The 23,415-nt window shown below is 36.5% G+C and overlaps 1 protein-coding gene across 7 annotated transcripts in view; it reads right to left on the bottom strand.

The window, feature by feature from the left end:
- ATP11B (ATPase phospholipid transporting 11B (putative)) overlaps nt 1-23,415 on the bottom strand; it is a 58,580-nt gene that overhangs the window by 24,124 nt on the left and 11,041 nt on the right. For all 7 annotated transcript variants that reach the window (XM_051626418.1, XM_051626416.1, XM_051626417.1 and 4 more), the window contains exons 2-22: nt 19,584-19,700; nt 18,746-18,835; nt 18,070-18,150; nt 13,903-14,010; nt 13,612-13,740; nt 13,384-13,487; nt 12,204-12,251; nt 11,145-11,209; nt 10,496-10,577; nt 9,146-9,296; nt 6,306-6,503; nt 5,847-6,005; nt 5,386-5,558; nt 4,940-5,008; nt 4,505-4,578; nt 4,319-4,422; nt 4,004-4,185; nt 3,076-3,279; nt 2,692-2,845; nt 1,751-1,853; nt 113-258 (exon numbers count right to left, since the gene is read on the bottom strand). In XM_051626418.1, coding sequence (XP_051482378.1) covers nt 113-258; nt 1,751-1,853; nt 2,692-2,845; nt 3,076-3,279; nt 4,004-4,185; nt 4,319-4,422; nt 4,505-4,578; nt 4,940-5,008; nt 5,386-5,558; nt 5,847-6,005; nt 6,306-6,503; nt 9,146-9,296; nt 10,496-10,577; nt 11,145-11,209; nt 12,204-12,251; nt 13,384-13,487; nt 13,612-13,740; nt 13,903-14,010; nt 18,070-18,150; nt 18,746-18,835; nt 19,584-19,700 — 2,541 coding nt within the window. The remainder of the gene's footprint in view (nt 1-112; nt 259-1,750; nt 1,854-2,691; nt 2,846-3,075; nt 3,280-4,003; nt 4,186-4,318; nt 4,423-4,504; nt 4,579-4,939; nt 5,009-5,385; nt 5,559-5,846; nt 6,006-6,305; nt 6,504-9,145; nt 9,297-10,495; nt 10,578-11,144; nt 11,210-12,203; nt 12,252-13,383; nt 13,488-13,611; nt 13,741-13,902; nt 14,011-18,069; nt 18,151-18,745; nt 18,836-19,583; nt 19,701-23,415) is intronic.

Raw genomic sequence — 23,415 nt, forward strand, 5'->3', positions numbered from 1 at the left:
GAGAGATATTTTATCTGTTCCAAACTAAAATGTTAGATCTGAAATAAATTACATGCTGGGAAAAAGTTACATATTTTTCTGTGAACTTCAGTGGCACCCTTTGAAGACCTACCTTATAAAAAAAGTACTGTACAAGGGTTGCTATTCTAATATAGTAAAAGTGCCCATGAACAAAAAGCAACTTGGAGAGGAATTTAAACCGTGCTATTGCATAGTCACTGTTTCTTACAGCTTGTCTTCCTTCCTTGCCCATGATTCCTGCAATATTTGGGGAACAAAACAGAAAACAGGTGATTCTATTTAAAAGAAAACAACCAACACAAACAAAACCAAACCTATGCTTAGAAAAGATTTATGGAAAGACAGAAATAATAACACTCATACAAAACCAAAATCCTCAAACCAAGCAAACAGTTGTCAATCTATCATCAATTATCAATTTTCTTAGCATGGTTTACTTCTGAGAGATTTTTCTTTACTTTCTGGGAATAATCTATGACCTGTCCTCAACAGCAAACTAAAATAAATGCCTTTCTAACAATAACAGTTTACTTAATCTGACAGGCTGACAATGCTTGTCACTTGTCACAGCTGAACACAAATTCATGTCTAAAAACTATTATTAAGGCTAGGATAAATGTACACAGAGAACACAAAATGCTCTTTTACAGAAGAAAAGTGTCCAAGGAATCCTGTAAATCCGACACTTATAAATGCTGGTTGTTTTTGGAAAGAAAAAAAATATAGTCTAAAGGTCCCATCACACTCCACGGCAAAGATTTGCTAGCTCTGACTGAGGTACATGTCACGTCTAATATGCTAGAAATTACAATAAACTTGGATAATTTTGTTTTTTATAAGGTTTAGTTAGTTGACAAACTAACTATAGAATAAAGCATCATTTGCTATTGGCCTGTAACTTTCTCAAGTAAGCTATATCCATGGTCTCAAAAATCACGGCCAGATAATTTACATGGTAACATTACATGATAAACATATGTCACAAAGGGTGGCAGACTATCCTGATGCACCAATACCTTATGTAAGAACCCTCAGGTTTTACTACTGTAACAAACACTATTCAACCAAGTCAGTGGAGGAAATGCTAAGAAACTACATGATGAGTACCAGTTCAATTGTATCTATGTTTTGTTATATAGCAGTTATATAGCAGAGCAGAATAAAACAGTTTAAAGAAGGTCCCGGACAGATAACAGAACACAATATAAACAGAGAAAACTACCAAGCTTAGCTGAGAATCAGTAACAGTCTCTCAAGAGATACAATGAAAGCCTTCTCCTCAAAGACAAACTAGACACACTTGGCATTTCTACAGTGATACAGACACGCTGCAAACAGTGGCAGTTTAGCACAAAGAAAGGTGTAAAGGTCAATTTTACAGAGAAACTTAGAACTCAACAACGTGTGAAGTTAAAGTACCCATGTCCAACCCCTGAAGCAGAGTACTTCTCAGATTCTAGTTACTGAGTCTTTGCTGTTCTTGAGGCAGCATTAAGGACCTGATTATTGGTAGACAATACAATAAACCTAAACCTCCTAAAAGCAAAAAGCCTTACATTTTAAATTCAATTAAAACTCCACTACAACAGATGACTCAGATTATCACCCTGCCACCCACAGATGCAAATACATTACAAGCGTATCTGTTTATAAGCATTATTCCCGACTTAATCCTCCATTAAAATCTGCATCTTATTTGCCTGTATCTGTTCTGACAAAAGGAAGTTACCTATGCCAACATGTGCCTCTTGTATCATGCTCACATCGTTAGCACCGTCACCAATCGCTAACGTTATGGGTTTCTCTGGAGAAGTTTTTAACAGTCGCACGACCTGGAAAAAAAACCAAAAAAGACAATTTTTTCAGATTAGACAGATAGTTTACCTACAAATCATGCCACTAGTTCCTAATTATCTACCTGTTAATATAATTTATATGTTTTATGAATGTGCCCACTGAGGTAAAAAACACCTTTGGCATATCACCTGTGCGAATCCACTGCTCCCTGAGAAAAGCTGATGCACAAGCCTTATTTCAATAGTTTGCCCGCCTTCAATTTATTTTGCTGTTCTTGTTTAGATGCTCTTTTATAACTCTTAATTTGGTGCTTTATCATACAAAGCAATCAAGTGAAAACTGGAACTGAAAATTTACTCAGGGAGTGATCCAGATTTAACGCCCTTTACTAGACTTGCCCAGATTCTTCACATTTTCAATTAATGGAACTAATCAGTGTAAAAGATGAATCTGAAAAAACACTGTATTAGCTCAAAGATCAATACATGCTGTTGTTAAGGAAAAGTTTAATTTTTAAAAGCATCTTCGTTATAACCAATGGTTATTCTCAGCTGGAAAAGTCACAGAACATAGTACAGACAGAAGAAAGTAATTTTTTCACACACAAGGCTCTAAATTCCTCAAAAGAAGAGCAGTGATATCCTGCTCTTCACAGAAAGGAAACATGTTTAATGGGAAAACCAACAGTAGTCTAAATAGAGAGGAGTTATATGAGGCTTTTAGCTAAGGAAAATTAGTAACTCATTAAACTCCCAGAGAGCTCTAACTAAAGGTAGAAGCTTCACTAATTCAGTTGCAAATGGGCTGCAGAGGTAAATGTGTGAATGCAGACCTAGAAGGCTTTCTCAAAATTCTGAGTATCTTCTCACTTACCTTTGCTTTCTGAAGGGGTGCCATGCGACAGCACAACACTGCAGAACAGTTTTTGCAAACTTCCATGAACAGTTTTTCATGTTCCCTGAGTGCAAGAGAGAGGCTTGTCCCATCCACAACCAGTCCATGCTGGATAACATGGTCTTCCTTTATTCTATTCAGGGACAAAAACATTGGCTTTGTATTGGTGTGATGGAAAAATGTAGATTTTCTTATGAACTGTTCAGTTGCCAATAAATATAAACAAGTTTCCTGTTACACAGACTGCTTCTTCAAGCCTGCTATTAGATTAGTAGATTTCAAGAAAAAAAAAGCAACTTCATGTGTTTGGCACATACATCAAAGAGATTGTCATCAAATCTGAAATATTTTGAGATATTTTACCTCTTGGCTAGCTGCCTCAGTTGCTCTGCACAGGTACTGTCTGACTTGTGCTGCACAAGCTCAAGGATGTTCATGGTTCTATGGAAGTGTCCACATGACAGACTGACACTAACAGCAGTTTCGTGCTTATCTCCAGTGAGCACCCACACTTTGATACCAGCCAACCTGAGTGCTTCTATTGTTTCTTGGACTTTTTCCTGCAGTCTAGAAATAGAAAAATCTTAAACAACCAATCACACACTTTACAGAAAAAAAATCTCACACTGTAACTCCATGTTACTCCTATAAACCCACGATTATCATGATTTAAGACTGCACTTCCAATGTTACATATATTGTCAGAGAATCATAGTCTGGCAGATGACATTCTGTTACCAGCAACCAAATGAAGAGCTTGATGAAACAGAAAATGAACTTCAATCTTGCTAAGTGATTGAAACTTTGTAATAAGCACATCTTAATTTAAATTAGGCATCATTGCTGCATTTGAGAAGCTTTAAAACAGTCCACAATTATTACTATCTATTGTGGTAAATGAAAAGCTTTCAAGTGCTCTATCTGTACACTCCAGTGCACAATACACCCCCTGGCTTACATAATACAGATTATTCTTTCAAGCAGAAGGCCTTGTAAAGTAGCTATGTAGAGAAGTTTTCCCAAGGAACTAGCCATTACCCATATTTACTGAAATTACTGTGTTTCATATACACCAAGTCCCTCCTGATGAACCACACTGTATGTCATTATTGTTAAGCCCAAATCAATTGGTAAAACTCATGTTTTGAGTGCTCCTCAGTCCAAAGAGTGGTAAACATACTGAACAGAACTTTTGGTGGTGGTGGGAGAGCTTTTTATGGTACACATCTTTCAGTTAGAAATCCGAAACTTGCTGGTTTTGATTGTATTTAGCAGAAATTTCATTGCGTACTTGTCTTCTACTCCTGTAGCCCCAAGTAATTCCAGATCTCTTTCTATGAAGTTGAACACATCTGCTAATCTTTCTTCCCGTTGCTGTAAGGCAGTCCTGGCCTCATGAAGGCGTTTGCCAATTTCTTGGTACTCCTCAGGTGTGAATCTTCTGTAGGCTACACACAAAGTTCTTAGTCCTTTCTGTGAGAAAATAAAAGACTACATTCAGAGTAGACGAGATTCTGATCCAACAAGGTGTCACCTGTAATTTGTTCACTTAGTATCAGAATTTGTAACAGAAGAACTCTCTTCAGATCAGCTGGCAAACACTTACCAAAGCAAATTCATCCACATGTATCCTTGTTTTGTCTATTTCTCCACTCTTACTACGAGGAAGAATGGAAGATTCTGCTCCCTTTGTGAACAAAAGCTTTTCCCCTAAATAGTAAAATAGAACAGAAAATCAGACTACATAATATATATTTAACAAGTTCTTAACTGCAGATTGTACAACACTTACCTGAGGGACTCTCTACAATGACACTCATTCGTCTGCGATTTGGATCAAACTCCAAAACATGAAGCAATTTATACCTGTATTTTAGGTTTTAAAAGAAGGATGGGGAAGAAAACATTTTTAGAAACAAATGTCCAAAGACAACTCCTTATAATTACACACTTCCCCCAGAGCTTTCCCCAAAGTGTCATTTTCATATGGAAACTAATGAAAATTAATGCTACTACTGTTGAGCAACAATCACTGCTGCCGCTGCTTGTGCAATTGATTGGTTTTCATCACTTTATATCATGTCTTGAAGACACCAAGGGAAAAGCATTATAAAGAGCATGGCATGGAAAGGCCAGCTTCTTATCAACAGAGAAGATTAAGAGATCATTATATTAATCTTCACTACTGTTCTGTCCTTCAAAAGAAACAAGGAATAAAAAACAATACCTTTCTGGTTTTCCCAGACTTTTTACTTCCATACTGTTCCCATTAGTTCCAGTAAATACTACTCCAACTCTAAAAGGAAAAGAAAAATATATATTTAATCATCATTTTAGTCACAATGTCTATTAATTGTTAGGGGCAGAAGGAAGAGAAGGTAGAGGCTCTTATACCCATTATTCTATTTCTAAAGAAGATTAAGGCTGCCCACTTGTTGCAATATTTTAATAGCAATACACTCCATCCCCTAGAATTTCTAAAGGACTTAAAAAAATATTTTAAATCATCACTTCATAATATGCCTAGGTTTTTGTGTATTTTATTTTCGTATGTTTTCATTGTCAACTGACAGGGTCAGGCCCTGGGCTTTACAATCTTTCTGAGCAGTTTTCAGGGGTTCGCCTGCCATAGCAGGTATTTTCTACATGAGCAGTTTGGGCAGCGCAGCTCACCGGCTCGCAGCTTCAACTAAAGCTTTCTCATCTGGTGAGGAAGCGTAATACTCCAATGGGGATGTTATTCCATTGGCATGCCAGGGACCATCAGCACCATCTGTTTGATCAGCATTAATCTGCACTGTATGACAAAGACAAACTGCTTTCAAGAACAGTTCTTCCTCTTTCATCTAGGGGAAAAAAAAAAAGTTTATTTGTAGCATTTAGGTACCAACCCAGTTTTGAACATATTTAATAAAAATTACATTTTTACTTAAAAATCTGCCAAGTATTCCACATTAAATAACCACATCTCAACATGTTTAATGAATACAATTTGTTCAGTAACACTTAACAGCTTCCAATGATTTAGAAATTCTGTTTTGTTTTGAATATACTAATGCTGGAAGAGTATTTCTCTGAAATAAAACTTTCTATCTAGGATGCATAATGAGGGGGAAAAAAAAAATAAGTCTTACCAAACCATGTCTATTACCATCTGGAGAATCTTCAGAAAACCCCTCTGGAGTTAGTTTACCATTGACCTCTTGGTACTTTATGCCATTAATGGAGCACTCTCGAAACTGCATCTCGTTTTCAGTTAATGTACCAGTTTTGTCTGTAAACACATACTCCACCTTTTGTGAAATGAAATAAAACAAAACACAGGCTTGGAGTTGCATATCCTTGTTGGTAGGAAAAAAAACCCAAACATTCTTAATTCACACTCTCTACTACAAAACTACTACATGATCACTACTATGATCATGTAAAAATTTTAATTACTGCCATCAGATATTTATCTTCTTTTCAAATTATTTGGAAATCAAAGGACAACCAATACAAAGTCTGGAGTAATTAATTTTGGTATTTTAAAAAGTAGAAAATAGAAGGTAAAAAAAAAAATAAAGGAAGAGAAAACATATTTTTCACTCTACCTGTCCCAGTTCCTCATTGAGGTCCGAAGTGTTTACTTGTGCTCTCTGGTTTGTTTCTTCGTGATAGAGGTCAAGATCCCAGCCAATAAAAAAAGATCCAAGAAATTTCTGCATCTCAACAGTCACATAAAGTGAAATAGGTATGATAAAATTGTAAAGTACCAGAAAAGCAAGAAAATCTGAAATAAATCTCAGAATCTACAAGAGAACAAAGAAAAAAATGTCAAGATTATTGCAGTCATCATGTGAAACATGGTTACTTGGATATGTTTCAATATGCACACAAAATGAAAACCTGCCAGAGCTGGAGAAGACCAAGTCCCATGTACATATGAGAGTCAACACATACAGTGGAAAACCAGACATTTCCAGGTCGCCCCAGCAATGTGCCTTCAGATGCAACAAGATTGCCTTAAGCTATGACTGAATGCTTCCACTCTCAAGTTCATTAATTTTTGTCCCTCCTAGTGATTCTGCAGGAGGGCTGCCAATTAATATTAACTATTGTGGTGATTCTGTTTTCAATCATGTCTCTTGAGTTGGGTCTGAAAAAACTAATGTGTTCTCCATTCCATCAAACACCATCATTCATAGGCTTTTCTGAGGAACCATAAACGCTGAAGGCAAACACGGATATTCCATGTTACCAGAGGAATCTGCAAGTATTCTGTATTGGTTTAGGACAGTAGAGAAACAAGAGAGTTCCTGTCTACTGGCATTCCCCATTGGTGTGGGTGATACTGACTATACCACACGAAAAAGACTCTGTGGACTTAAATGGCACAGACTTCTTTTATGTCTCTGCAAATCACTGTGTTTGACTCATACAATCCAGGTAAACAGCTTTATTAGGTATGACAATTTTAACAAATGTTGTAATGCAACATTACAGTCTCTTTGAAGTCTCTTTTTCATTTGCACAACAAACTTGGTAGCTAAACTGTACATTGGGAAGACTCTGAGCAACACCTGAGTATTGAGCCAGGGAGATTAGAGATGAGAAAAACTGGCACATCTCTTTCAACTCTACCAGATGCTGGTGTAGAAACACATTTTGAAGAAAGCAAGTATAAAAGTAGTCAACAGTTTGCCAAACTAAATAAATGTCTGCTCTTCCTAAATAGTGTGGCTGTAATTACTTAATAAAAGTCAGTACCCAATGATTAAGGTGTCTTACAAAAACTCAGGAAGTTCAGTGCCTTAAGAGATCTTCCAAACTAAACCAGAGAAGACACACAAAGACTGAAAGTAGTAATCCATGTTAGAGAAGATAAACTGAGAAGTGACAATTACTACAGTTAGCAAGTTTCTTTAAGCACTGCCTATTAAATAACAATCTGCACAACCCAGGACAGATGAACAGAGAAGGCACTCCAAGCAGGGGAGTCAGCATATTGAGAAATGCAAAGCAGATTGTGGAAGCACACAAGGGAGAGAGAAAAACAAAGACAAGACAGAAGGAGAGTGACACTGCAGGAACACAGATCTGTAGATCTATGCTCCTGCAGGCAAAGGTGAAGGAATGGAAAGACTGAGTAAATACTTATCCTGATGCTATTCAGAACTGAAAAGGCTCCCCAGGCTAGTCTAACTTACATAACAACTACTTCAAATTAAAAGCAGCCAAGAATTTACTTTACTAACCACTTCAAATAGTTGAAAGTGCATTAAATGAGTGCAGGTACTAAAAAGTCACTACACAATTTGAAAACTTCATTTCATTTAACGCTTTTCAACAGTGACACTTTCACATACGATTATTTTAGGACACTTTGAGAAGTATTTGATAGCTGTAGGGATAGCCTAGATTAGTAATTTTAAATAAAACATAGCATTGAGATAAATATATTTCTTCAGTTAGACCACAAAAATGCTTCACATGACAAGTTTCTGAGAAAGCTGCACATGCACATTCCAGTCAACTCTTAACTCTCCTTGAATCAAAGACATTCTCAAATGACTTCTTTCCTTCCTGAACCGCTCTGCACTAACCACAAGTTTCACTCTATTTATGAAGCAAAACAGAACTCCCCTAACTTTGGATTTGGATCTTTTTGTACATATGGCACCTAGTGAGCACATTTAATTCTCAACTCTCTGGGAGATGGGGAGAGCATGGAAGGGTGGGTAATAAACATCCAACACTACATCACATGTGGAAACTGCATTTCCATTTCTTTTGTGCTTTGAAAATTCCCTCTGCTCCTTAGAATCAGCTCCAACCAGCTTCTGAACTCCTTCAGAAGAAGGTAGGCTCATATAGAAATAAAATAATAAACTGACTCAGAAAAAAATAGGGAGATTAAAAAGAGACACTGCTCACAACTGCAGACTTTAGGAACACCTCAAAGCAAAGACCTCCAGTCTCTACAAACAAGTGAGAAGGCAAGCAGGAGCTTGAGCAAAATTACAGCCTTATAAAATTGTTTAAACAATCTTAACATCAAAAAATGTCCAAAATGCCTGAACTGTGAAATCACTGCAACAGAACATGCACAAGAACAGCTTCTCTCCTCCTGTTCTCATTTAAGGAATAACAAAAGACACCCAAAAGATAAATTATAATAACACAGAACATCAGAAATATGTCCTAGCAAAACTAAGAATTTTCAAAAAGCTTGATCTTCTCATAAAGGAAGAAAAAGTCCAGTCAGTAACAGAGGTATGACATTTCTACACCATATTGAGGTTACAGAAACTCATAAAAATACTGAGACAATAGCATACAGATTTGCAAATGGATCATGTGGTAGTTACCCCTTAATCCAAGAACAGGGACACAATCAGTATCACATACAGTGAAGGTTCCACAAACATGCAACTGGCTAGAACTACATTACCTTACTGCTGTTTCTTTCATGCTCTGTTTTTTCATTATACCAAGGCTCATCCCATTTTTCTTCAGCTTGCCAAGCATACTTTAAAATAGTACTCAGAATGGCTTCAAAGAGGAGGATTATTAGATAAATAATTAAAAAGGAATTCATGGACCTACAAAGAGGCAAAAAATAATAGCAACTTCAGTTTATTTCACTTAATCTGTTGACACACTGTGGCTACATGAACTGATCAAGAACTTACAGGACTTTTTTTTTTAAAAAATTTTCCTTTGCTTGACATGGATATAAAGTTTCTGTATGACAAAAGAACAATTGCAGTGAAAAGAAATCCTACTTCTGACTAAGATATACTCTACATAGAGCAATACCAAGACTAGATTGTGGTACAAGAATACCCCACCAGCTGACTTGTGTCACAGCTGTTGCCCCAAGATTTGGGGAGCTGACTTATCCTTCCCCACTTCCCTGAGTATCTAGCAAGGCTGTGAAGGCAAAACAAACAACCATTGTCTAAATCCAAGGCTGCAATTTTTATTCAGTTAGAAAAGCAGTATTGTGTGCAATTGATTATTTAACTCAGTCCATGTTATACCAGGATACAGTCAAACTTGCCTCTGCATTCTGTAACACTAGCCAGACCAACTTTACATTTGCTTTGATAAGCAAAGAGTTCTGCACTCTACAGTTCTAAGTGGTCTGACTATAGAAGAATTATCAATCCTGGGTTTGCAAATGAATGCTGGGAGGCTATCTCAGATTTTTAGCAACTGGAATCAGAACAACACATCAGAACTTTTATTTTTCAATTAATTCACAAGTTTCAGTATATAAATCTCTATTATAGTAATACCTATCCCCAAACTATGAGGAAAGATTTTTTTCCTATTATATCAAATACTAGGACTCAGGACAAAGATTTGTAAGCAATTAAGACTTCATTTCAATCCATCCTCTTTAAAGGCATGATGGAGTGTTACAGTAAAGGATGGACAGAACAGCAGCGGCTGGCCCTGTTGTGAAAACTGCCTCCAAGCGTGTGGTTCAAGCAATATTTCACATATCATTAAATGATCTCCACATCTCAGAAAAGCAAACCTCCTGAACTAACTTTTTTCTACCTTAGTCCTTTTTACACTTGGGCATTTCAACTTTGTACATTACTGGAAGAATCAATAAAGGCTGAAATATCAAGAAACAGATTTTAACTTTATAGCTTCCTACTGAATGACAAACAATTACACTCTCTTCCCTTGCTACTACCAATGATGAGTTAATCAGGTTTTTAAAGTTACCAAGGAAAAACTAAGTTAAAACTCTACAAGTAAGAAAGATATTAGAAAATAAACATACTTTTCTACTGCTGACCGTTTCTGAGATTTACTCTTGTAATTTAATGCCATCTTTGTCTCCATACCTGTATACACTGCAACACCTGGGAAGGAAGGGGAGGAGGAAAGTGTTATACTTCTATTTTCTACATTTATACATTTTGCAGAATTTTTCATTTTAAGAAACATAGGGTAAAATCAAGATGTGACAGTACATCTGTGTTCACTTCAGTACAATGGTGAGACAGTATTTTGTATCTGCAATACTCTGCTCTAGTAAAACAGTAGCACTGAAGTAATTTTAACACCTACTGAAATGCTGCTGTTATATTCTGACTGTACTGCTATTCAATATGTATGTTATGGAAATCAGAATGGTAAGTCTCAGAAGAAAGTCTTGAACAATGGGTAACAGTAACAACAGTCATTTATCCACTGAAGTTAGGTTATTCCCTTATCAAACCACTTGAAATATTTTCATAGAGCAGAGCTGGAACTTCATATCCCTAGAGATTCTTCAGCATAATATCATTACTTTCATCTATGATCATATCCCCTCAGGTAACACTCAGCAGCATTAGCAGAATCTCTTCAGTGCAAGTAGAATTAAACCACAATTCATTAACGTTTTAAGACAAGAATACTCTTTAAATATTTAGATGTCTACAAACCAAATATTTCTTTAGTGTTTTTTAATCTTGCTCCACGAAGTAAGAGACTTTCAGGCCCAAGGGGTCTAAAAAGAAATAGACATACAGTCATTTTAAAATCAGTTGTTCTGTATTCTGTAGGGACTAATTAATTCCTGTTTCCTGTGCAAAGTTGTCCTATATCCACACCACAACAACTCCAACCTCACTCTCACAAAGGTCCACCTTTAATTCTCTTTGCCCTTGTACAACACCTTACCCACATCTCCACAGAGCTCTGTTTCCTTTCATGTATCCTTTGGTCACTGCAATACTCTCCCACCACTGTTAAAAATCTCCTATTTAGTGATTGAGCTAAATATACTTAATGGCTGGTTCAGAGAGATCTGCAAGTTACTTGAGAAGCCAGCAGGCAAAAACCTGTGGAGCTCACAGTGCAACAGGAATGCTATTGCAGGTTTGGATATTTTACGTATCTTACTTCTGCCCCACTGTCAAACTGAGATGATCTAGCAAGTTCAAAAGCTATTCATAAGAGAGAAAAACAACTAGATGGACCCATCAGCACCACAACAGTGCAAACTCTGCTTCCTATGATAAGTTCTTTAAATTACAAATACCTATGTTAGTATTTTTGGATAGACTCAAACTTTAGCTGAAAAACTGAACTAAATTTCTAGGAATTTCAGCTGCAAAAACACTTGCTCAATACCTCTGCTAAACAGATGACAAGGGATCTGCTGTGGTCCATGTAATAGGCCACTGGAAAATGTTTAAGATCAATAAATGTTTCAAACAACAAACAGCAAGAAAGCTACCCAGCTGATCAGCAGTGCCTAAAAATTATGCCCTTCAGAACAGCCAAGCTTTCCAGAACTGTCCTGCTCAGTCTGAAGAACTGGGGAGTAATGAACTTTATTTCATTATTTTTTCTCTTTTCTAACTGAAGTATGCAGCTACAAAAGATACTTTCAGTAAAAATACCCCTCCCTTTCATATATTCAACAATAACTCCTTTCTGTGATGGTCATGATTTTAACCACTTCCATCAGTTCTAAACATTATTAAGATTTTACTTACCGTACAATTTCTTCAGTTTGCTGACTTACAGTTATTCTTCCAACAAATCTATGAAAGATGACCATATGTTAAATATCTACATAAAGACTCAAAAATGTAAAAAATTCCTCTATATCTCGAAAAAAGTAATTAATAATTCACAAGTACAAAATAATCAACTTTTATTAACAATCAAACATAAAACCATATGGCACCACTGGCAACAATTTTACAAGAGATATTTAACAACAGAAACATTTATTCATTAAAAGAACAGCAATCTGAAAAACCATATGAGGGGTGAAACTACAAAATATTATATTTCTTACTTAGTTAAAAACAAGCCCCTGCTACAAATACGGACATGAACTTCTATGGCAATTGTACCTTAACTTGGTGTTCTCTACAATCTGAAATAAAAGCTGTTCAAACTAAGTATCTTAGTTTGTAATAATGTAATATTTCTCAAAGATGCCAAAACCTGCTTTAGAATAAATGCTGTGACATACCTGGATTTTGAAAACTACCACTCAGCAGCTACCATTTTCCATTATACAATTCAGGAAACTTGGATGGGAATATAACTAGTTATCTATGATGCTGTTTTACAGAGTCTAGGGCATTGGTTGTTGATGTTAAAGACTGAAATGAAGAACACTTGGATACAACTGTTTCTAATCTAAATTTTTGCTGCTGAAAAATTAGGTTAATAAAATTAAAATCTTCTCTTGAGCATAAGCAAAATAAGTTTCACCACTACAAATCCTTAGAATTAACATAAGCTGACAACAATTTGCTCTGGTTTGAGTTAATTCCATTAAAGAAACCGAACTATGTAGTATTGAAATCTCCTGGCAGAACCACATCTGACTTTTTCTCCAACCTGCTTAGACTCACAGGCCATTTAATTTTTTCAAATCCATAAACAAGTTTACTGGTTAGAACACAAATGTACCTAAGTGTCATGATTAAAAGGTAAATATTAACCTATAATTTCTGATTTACTATGGAAATACTCGAATTTAACTGGTCACTTGCAACTTTCAGTAAGTATGCATGTATAAATGATTACACTAGTTATTAAAACCTAAAATTTAAGCAAATATCTGAAGCTATTTTAATCCCAGCAAGACCCATAACATTCCTAAAATTCACACTTCATTTTGATTTTAGTGAAAAATATTTACTAATAAAGTGATACCTGTACAGATCTGCTTCTGGTTGCTGACATTCTATAACAGCTACAAGTTTGTCCAGGTTGGCAACAGACTGCAACACTGCTGTTTCTGGGACTGCAACGTGTGTCTGTAAAACAGCGTCCATCAAGTCAACGACACAGGACTATGGGACCAGGAGGGTATTTCAACAGGCTGAAATTAAAATGGCATCACAAATTAACTACTTTCTACTTTACAGCAGTAAAACAGACCTTAAGATTGGTCTCTCCATCCAAACTTGCAGTAGTAACATGGCATGAACCGTCAGTTCGATCAGATGACAGAAGCACCAGATCGACAGGAAAAGTCTCATCTTTGGCTACTCTGACAATGTCCCCCACCTAATGAAGTGAAAAGAAATGAGAAATGTATAAATAGAGTTTTAAGAGTGAAGAATCTGTTTCAGCACATCATGATGAAGCAGGTCACAACAATCAGTAATGAAACAAGAGCTTTAGCTATGCAACAGAAACACAATTTTCGGTTTGTCCTCAGACACGTACCCGAATGTTTTTAGATCTAGTTTTTACAAGGCCACCACTTCGCACAACATACACTGGAGCACCATTTACTTCATTGTCTGCTTTATGTCGTAGCCAATCTTCATAACCCTGTGGAAAACACAGACAAATTTACTTTTTAAGTAAAGCCTTTAAAGCATAACAAGTATCTTCTAAGAAAATGTGCTTCAAATGACTTGCTGCATAGCCTGAATACAGTTACTAATATCTCTTGAGTTTCTAGAAACTAGGAACCCTCTTCATTTTCACTCAAATAAACGCAAATACAGTAGTAAAAGTGGTGAGGAAACTTAGTGGTCCTATGTTCTGTTAACAAAGGCAGTGACATTTTCTGCAGACAAGCTTAAAGCACTGATTCAATCTTTTACCTATATGGATTAATACATCACAAAACTTGCAACAGTCACTCCTAGTCTCTCTCCTGGATTTTTTTTTTAAGACTGAAATTACTTTGTCGTGTTATATAGCACTTCTTATAGTTACTCTCATTGTGAGTTGAACAATTTGCAGCAACTGAGTTTTTAAATGCATAAATTAAGCATTCTTCCTTCACTCGATATTTGGCACCTCTTTAAGCACCCTTTATCCCATGCACACACATACACAAACATTCATTACAGTGAATCCAGGTATAGTATTCCCCTGCTATTTTCCTAAACTACTAATAAATTGCCTCTTTGATCCAAGAGCTTGATTGTCAAGAGCAGATCTCTGATCCCCAAGCCTAGGTACTGTTTGGAAGCACAAGAAATGGATCAGTCAGTGCAGGAAATTCAACTCTCTCTTACATCCCGACTACACTCCTACAACTGATTTGCAGTAACACAGACAATTCCTAAAATGCTTTAATATAGGTATAAAAAAATGTGAAAAGAGTTAAACCCACTTTCCTTTAAGTATGCAGACAGAAGAAGTGTGCCCTCTGAAAGAGCAGGCATAAACCCAACTCATCCTAGAATGCTGCAAACATTATATATAAGTGTTGTAACACAAAGAATACTAATGCAGATACAGTTTGGATAATTCTGTGTTTGACTGGAGTTTGCAGAAAAGTAATATGATGAATTTAGCATGTTGAAAGTATAGTTTTTCATGTCTGTCTTCATGTACCTTCATTGTCACTAGCACAAATGAGTAAGGACAGCACAACTGCACACAGGGTGTTTGTTTGGGTTTTGTTTGTTTTAAAAAAAAGAGAGAGGGAAGCTTTATAAGCTAACTGCTTAAAAATACATAATTTAGAAGTGTGTAGTGGTAGCAGCCACACAAAGAAAAATCAGAAAATACTGGGAAATCAGAATCCTAAAACCCCTAAGACTCTTGAAGAGTCCTTCCTAATCATTATGAGAATGCAAGAGGCGGTACCTACACCTCCTTGTTAAAGGTGACAAAGAGAAGAAAGCAAAGATTTAACTAACATCCAGTAACCTTGGGGCATTTGTCTCAAACTTGAAGAGCTGAGCAATATGGGCATTTGGCAAAGAACTGAAATTTACCTTCTTTAGAAAGTACAGATTTCAGCGCTTTCTCCATCTAACACCTACTGCCTACAACACAAGGGTGACACCTCACACCAGGGAATTCTTGAGAGCCAACTCACTGTACTCAGTTTAAATTCCCCCCAAATTTACCTACTACAGCATTTTTTGAGAGAGTTGCTTATCCTCACTTGGAAATATTGCAAAAACACTGTTAAAAGAAAGATGCTATAGGAATACAGGGAACGTTGCTTAATTGCATGAATAGCAACAAAAGATTAACATCTCTCAATTAATTTATATTCTAAAATCCTACTTAAATAACTGCATCAATGTACTTGAGAAAATGACACAATTTTAAAAGGCCTGCATATGATATTACTAGGTATTTCATTCTCAGTTTAGGTCTATAATTAATCAAAACCTGTAAAGCAGTTGTCTCTAATTCATCTGACAGTCATGTAAGCATCTGTATCCAATCAGTTTGTTTGCTACATACTTATGAACTTAGTGAAATGGACCAAGTTCCCTAGAGTTCCTCAGGAAATACGTTTATTTTGTTGTGGATTTGTTAACCTTTAATTTTGTTTTATAGTTATTTATTTTCTAATTTTGGACTCCTCCGAGGACTGCATATGCATCTTCATAGGCAAAAGGAGGAAAGTGTTCTGGCTAACAAGACAGACAAAATGACACAGCATGAGTTGCATCACTTTGCAGTCTTGTATGTCCTTCTCCTGACCTAGGTGCAATTACACTGTTGACAAGAAAAAGTTCTTTCTCCTTGGCTGAGATTACAATAAGGCTGAGTTTTGAGCTTTGCTAGAGGTGATAACTGGCCTTCTGGGAGCAGAGGAGACTTTTTTCACCCTTTCCTAAGCTTCTCAATCCCAAATACACTTAATGCTCCTACTGTCCCCTTCATCTTCTGAGACTCCAAGCTATAGTTTAATGTTTATCCTGATGTAACTTGGTATGGCAGCTTTCAAAAGGAGTTTCTTCCACTAAAATCTGCTTCGTATTATGCTTCTAGTTTGAGAGAAAACAGGACCTGGTTTTGAGAACATACTCAGTATTTTCCCCTCTGAATTCCAACAAAAGGTTTATCTTTCCTCCTTGTCCAAGGGCAGCCTGTTGGAAATAGCACACTGAATTGTCTTTCTAAGATAACAGCTTCTGAATACTGTTTGTCTACTTTGCAGTAGGATAAACTTGCGAGTCCATTAGATCAGTTTAGGTGGTTCCAATATTCCTCACAGAGATATTGAGACAACCAGAAAAACTCTTGATGCTTGGCAAGCCCTGAATTACTTGAAACTTCTAGAAGGAATCTCTATTATTTGCAATAGATACTTTAATTTCCCAATGTAAGATTCGACATCTGGAAACAAGGTGGTAATAGAGTATTCTAAGTTATTTTAGACTTATGCAAGTCCAACTTCTTTCTGAAAACAAATAATATTTATAACTAAGTTCCACAATCCCTTTCAGTTCACACAGCTGTAAGGAATATCTTCTATTGCCTACTTATGACCATACTACTCTTGAAAATGTGATTTTTTGGATGAGAACAACTGCAATTGACTAGGATTAGAATACTCTACATATACAAATTGGACAGCAACAAGATGGAATGTTAGTTCAAATATTACTCCAGCATTAAGATCCTCTCTGTCCCAAGCACCATTCATTCTATCTGCTTGAAAGCTAGAGCTATTTTTACTTTTGCCCTCTTTCAGGGTGGCTTTGGCTCTTACTGGCACAGAAAACAAATTGAAATTCCAGTTGTAGCTCCCTAACAGTCTCCTGCTTACTTTTCAGTTGCTATGACTGCATCTCTTCCCCAGACAGCACTGTCAAGCCCTTTGCAGGGGATAGTTTCTGAAAATTACCTCCCCGCAGAAGAGATTACAGTTTCTATCCACATCACTTCTTTATTTATATGCTTGTTTCTTTCTCCTCTTGCTTTAAAGGTTTAAAGAAAACAGGAGTGTTTTTTTTTTTTTAATTCCTTTTCTTTTAAACATTCTCCTTCCAGGGGCTCTAGGTCTTAGCAGGATGTAGTATGGTGCTTGAACAACATTTCTATTAAACTCAGAAGATTTTTCTTATCTCAAGTGCTATAGAAGCACTCCAAAATGTTTTAGGCAACCAAACAAAAAGTAAACAAAAACTGGAAGCTTTCTAAACTGGACTTTCTACCTGGTACAGGATTACAATTATTGTGTGTTTTTCACCACAAGACATTCTCCTTGGGGCAAAATTTGCCTTTTAACTACTGACAAACATGGATTGCACCACTGCCTAAACTACCCGAGCTCCTTTCTCAGCGTGTCATGTGGGAGGATTGGTTTTAATATGCAGTGAGGTATGCCAAAGGAATAAGTGAGGAGCTTTCAGAAAAGGTCTTATAACAAGTGACATGTCCTGTCTAGATAAAAATGCATTCTGACAGTCATTCACTGTCCATTTAAGGATACCAGTGAGTCACTGAGTGCTTGACAACTAATAAAAATTCTCAAGTTCAAGCACCCAACACGAAACATTAAATACAAAATTATTTCTAAAAATGGCATCTATTTATTTTTAGAATCTAAACACTATCTTGGTCAAACTTCATTATATAATTTCCCTTAGAAAGACTTCGTGCTATACCATTTTCCCCCTTTACCTGTTTTATGGCTGTCACAGTTATGACAAAGAATAATGGCAATCCACTGGTAATAGGACTGGTAGGGGTATCTATCATCAGCTAAAAGAGAAGGAAATACGAAAATGAGCCACAATTTTTACAAATGTAATTTAAAAAAAAAATGTAATTAAGAAAGGTAACAACTATTTCCCAAATTCCTCATTATACCCTGTATTTTTACAGCACTTCCTGAAGTATTTCTGAAGCAAAATTCAGTTCCTGACAGCTAAATCATACATGTCAATAATGATGCAAAAACCAGTTCTAGCATAGAACAGACCTAGTCACATTTTTGATGATCAACTTCCAAACACCATTAACGTCCACAAAAATAAAAAAGGTGTATCTGGAATTTCATTACTAACTTGACAGATTTAAAATTGTATTTTGAGGCAGACAATTGAGTCCCTGTGCTGGCAGTGCAATGGACTCTGAAGCTTCACAAAATAAATACATAAGCATTCATGAAGACAAAACCTAAGGAAAGTACTTAAATTTGGACAAAATTCTTTTTAAAGTTATTTTCCAGGAGAAACTGGAAACGTGGTGTTTTTATAGACAGAACACTGAAGTAGAGAAGTTAAATTCATAGAACAAAAATCAGTGGCAGAATTTACAACATAGATCGGAATTTCCTGAGTATTATTCAACTTACCTGAACCAAGAATATAATCAGAAAATAAAAGTTGGCTACTCTTCTGAACTGCTCAAATAAGTTTTTTGGAACAAAATTCCACACTGTATACTGAAGGGAAAAGGAGAGAGAGAAGAACAGTTATGACGCTCTGAACAATTTTTCAGTGAAATTCAGTTTTGTTCCCGTTAAACTCTCTTAACTTAAATATTTTCATTTTCCATCTCCCCTCCCCCGAACCTTCTTCTGGTCTTGCCCTACTTCCACAGAGAACTGCTGAATCCAGTTTTTATTTTTTAACTAAAGGGAGCAGGAAAGCAGGGATAGAAACTGCACTGCCTAGAGACAAAGTTTTAAATGTTTTCCAACCAACTGGGATAGGAGCAGCTGGAGTCATTTGGCTGCCTGCTTCCTGGGTAGCAGAGAAGATATTAATTCTTGCAGCTGTAACTGTCTGTCCTACACTACAGCAACAAGACACAACCCCACCATCAATTCTATTGATTCCAATCCAAGGTCACACTAGGAGGGAATCTGCAATTGCAGTCCTACTTCATCCTTCCTTTTAAGTGGTTCTGCGCATCACATCCAGATACAGGCAGCACTACTACCTTCTTTTCAGAAATTCTGACCAACATGCTTAATTGCTCTATATGCAGTCAGATTCTGAGGAAAGAGGGATGACACCAGGAGAAAAAATACAGGAAGCAACCTGGATTTTTCCTCAAAAAAGTTCAGAGTTTGTTTCATTCTGAATATTGTAAATGCACCATTTGACATAATACACCCATGCATATTGCCTACACAACTTCTTAAGTAACATACCAACTGTTTTTTCCATAAGAAATTGATACCTTACCTTGGACGATATGATTCTGTTGTCTGCAAACTTCTGAGGAACATAATGGCCATGTTGGGGAAACCGATTTGCTATATAAATAGTTCTTGTATCGCTTTGATGCGGTGGGTCAAAACCCTGAAACATGAAATAAAGATGATCTTTTATTAACTTGCAATTTTGTAAAATTATTCCTTGTACTCAGAAATGATACCCAGATATCAAGCAGCCATTTTAGAATAGCAGCTTTTGAATGGGAAACAAAATTAACAAGTAAATCAAAGCCTGTTGTGTCCAGGGAATTTTCAAAAACTGGAGGAAAAAAAAAAAATCTCAATGTTGAGGTTGTGTACACATTCTGGAAAATGAAAGAAAAAATCCCAAGTCTCAAAAAGGATAGAGAATATTTGCTACCATGTGAACTTGAAGCTCCATGACATTTAGAAACGAAAAAACAGAAATGGAGATGAAAACATATAGAAATTACAAGCCTCAGAGCTGTGTTCATGATAACCTAATAAAATGATTATGGGAAAAGGAAGAGATACTAGTATGCTGTGGTAACTGGATTTTGATAAGATTCTCAGCAGTTTAAAGACAAAAGCATATGCATCTGACTAGACAACAGAATTCTTCTAAACAAATTCTATCTCCAAGAACTAACATTTTGTGTAACGTCAAATGCCATTTCCTGCCAGTAGCAACACTGAAAGCAAACATACTTTAAAAAAAACCAAAAAAGATAATCAGAAACATTTATCAATAGTTTCCTGCCAAAACAGAAGATCTAAGTGATGCCCCTTGGAACCAAAGCCCTGTTTCAGGTCTAATCGTCCGTATTTTCATCAATTTCTTCTGTGAGTGGAAGGGAAATACAAGTGTTGAATTTGCAGATGACACCACCTCAGTAGTGCAAGAACTGACCAGGGAAATCAAATGACCAGGGAAAAACCAAAATCATCTTGATCACCCAGAAGGACAGACGACTGAAAGATACAGCAGTTAGACACAACTGCATCTACAGAAAGAGAATAAAATCTATATAGGAGTTCTGTAGAAAAAGATCAAAAACCTATAGCTGATCACAGGCTGAATGAGACAGTCATGTCACCCCACTAAGGAAAAGGTCACAGTATTAAGGATGCTAGAGGAGGAATGGCATCCACAATTGAAGAAGCACTGTGAACCAACTGGACAGCATCCAGAGGAGTGGAACATGAGCCACAAGAGATCCTGAAAACATGACATATAATGCAAGGCTGAACAATCTAAAAAGCAAAGAGCAAACAAATTACAGCCATTTAGCCTAAAGGAGAGGAAACCTGGGATATACTAGCACATCTTCCAATACACTGAAGCCAGTTCCACAGAGAAAAGGACGTAATCTGAAGGACAAAGGTGACAGAAATAGGCTTCAGATGCAGCTAGGAAAGCTTAGCTTGGCTATTTCAAAAACAAACAAAAATTCCTTTCTTACAGAGAGGAATAATTAAAAACCAAAATATGTCACATGTGCAGGTTGCAGTATCTGTAACACAAGGGCTTATTTCTAGGTCATTCAACTCTATCTTTAATTGAGCCTTTCCTGGGGCTACATGACTCACCAGAACCCTTCCTAGCTTTAACATTCTGACCTGGAGAACAGGTGACGGCAAAAGACAACAAGAAAAACAGTACAACAGTAATAATTCAAGTAACAGGCCAAGATAATTACTAAACCAAAATCCCAAAAGCTTGGAGACATGAAAGAAACTAGTGAAATTAAATTTGGAACTGTTAAGCTGTTTGATAGGGAACCAAAGATTTCCCAGGAAGTGATGAATTTCAGCATTAGTGTCAGACATTCCTAATCTTAGAACTGACTTTGCACCATACACACAGTCTCCTTGTTCTTTGATGCCAAGTGAAAGGACAACGGATGGAACAGGTAGAAAGGGCATTACCAATTCCACCACTGGAAGTGAGCAAACTACCTCTGTCTGCAGTTTTATTGCTCCACTTGTGAAACCAGGCTCAGGCCTTGATTCATGTCAAATAAAAACTGACTCTTCACAGAAGATATTTCTGTACCAGCTCACTAGAGAGGGTGATGAACAGCCATCACAATGAGCTACATAAAAACGGGCTGGTATAATCAACAAAGAATTTTCTTTAATCGATACAGTTCTCTAACAAGGGCATTAGGCATGTTCATGTTCAGGATGGCATCATTTTAAAGTAAAGGAATAATTTAGAAGTCCTCTCAAACATACACTTTTTTGTATTTGGCATCATTACTACAGCAACATTCTGCTTCAGAAAGAAAGAGGTCCACAAGAAAGAAGGCAGAAAGGAAGGGAGATTTTTCAAAGAGATTTGGAGAATAAACTTTAGCTGACAAGCAGTGGAAGGCTGCTCTAGTCACATGCTCTGGTATGAAAGCTTGTTTAAGGATAAGAGTGGAGCAGGGAGACAAAAAGTAGATAGGGGAAAAGACTGGAAGAAATATGTAAGTTGCCAAAAGCAAAAAGAAAGGAACTGTTCACAACTTTAAGAAAAGAAATACAAGCATGAAAGTAAGATGGAAAATAAGTACACTGACACAAAATTTAAAAAGACACTGATGTTTGTAGCAGAAGCATTTTGGATATCTGACATTAGTGACACATTATTTCTAAGTCAAACCAGAAGATGCCACAATGAAAGTGTTTTGAAAACATGAAAAATGTGCTTAATTAGTAAGGGTAGGTACACAGATCTTTTCTATCTCAGAAAATGTCTGGCACTCACAAAATGCCAGACATTCTCACTTTGGGAAGTCATATTCTACAGCCTGAAAAATTCCACTCTAAGCTGAACAGATGTAAAGCAGGGGAAAAAAAAAAAACAGAAAAAGCAAAGAAAGCAAATGGCAATCTTTTGATGGTGATAAATGCTAATCACTATGCTACTCACTTAAAGCTATTAAAAGATAAATGAAAAAATATCAGAGTGAGCAGAGAATCACTGACATTTTTCCAACGCATGCCCCTTTTAGGCCACCATCTGAGCACCTGGAAGTTGATTAATTTAATGACATTTTTATTATGAAGAGTAAAGACATACATGTCAAGCCTAACTACACAAGCACTTCTACCAGAGGAGATACCTCTGTTGAAATAGATTCAACTGATTAAAAGTGAGGAAAGTATTTTCCCAAGCAGAATCTCCGGCCATAAGAGTTTACAGTTGCAGCTGTGCAGCTAGAAGAGCTTAAAATTGCTGTCTGTACACATTTAACTCAAATTTGGCAAATTTTATCATGGAGAAAGTGCAGAAACTGTGCAGCTCTATAATGCCCAAGTAAGACTGGCTGCACACAAGAATCTCTTCAGTTTTCAGAGCTATGTCTAGAAAAGGAACATCCTTGACAGCCTCAGTGAGTTGACTCTTGTCACAGCAGGAAGTGTCAGAGCTGTGAACAGAAACAAGGTCTCCCACGTTTCATGCCTGTATAAAATATGACTTTAAATTACCCAACAACCCTGTCATCATGTCATTAGCTGGTAAGATTGCAACCAATCAGGTCTTCCAGAGAAATTTTAATTACACATCTCTCCAAGGAAAATTCTGCAAATACATTCAACTTAATTGTTCAAGAACTGAAATGACTTCAACTTTTCTCTAACTATGTGGCTGGTCACAGATCGTGCTCCTGACACAAAACCCATTTCTAGTCTAAATTTCTGCCCAACAAAGGGATTTTACATAGCAGCTATGTGCAAACCAGCAAAGAGGTGCAAAAGCACATTGTTTCCTTATTTCACTTATTATTAGACAGTTCTTTCTAACTTCATTATCAAACTTAACTATAAAACTAGGGTAACATGCCCTT

This window comes from Apus apus, chromosome 8 (genome assembly GCF_020740795.1).
Source record: "Apus apus isolate bApuApu2 chromosome 8, bApuApu2.pri.cur, whole genome shotgun sequence".
NCBI classification, from domain to species: domain Eukaryota; kingdom Metazoa; phylum Chordata; class Aves; order Apodiformes; family Apodidae; genus Apus; species Apus apus.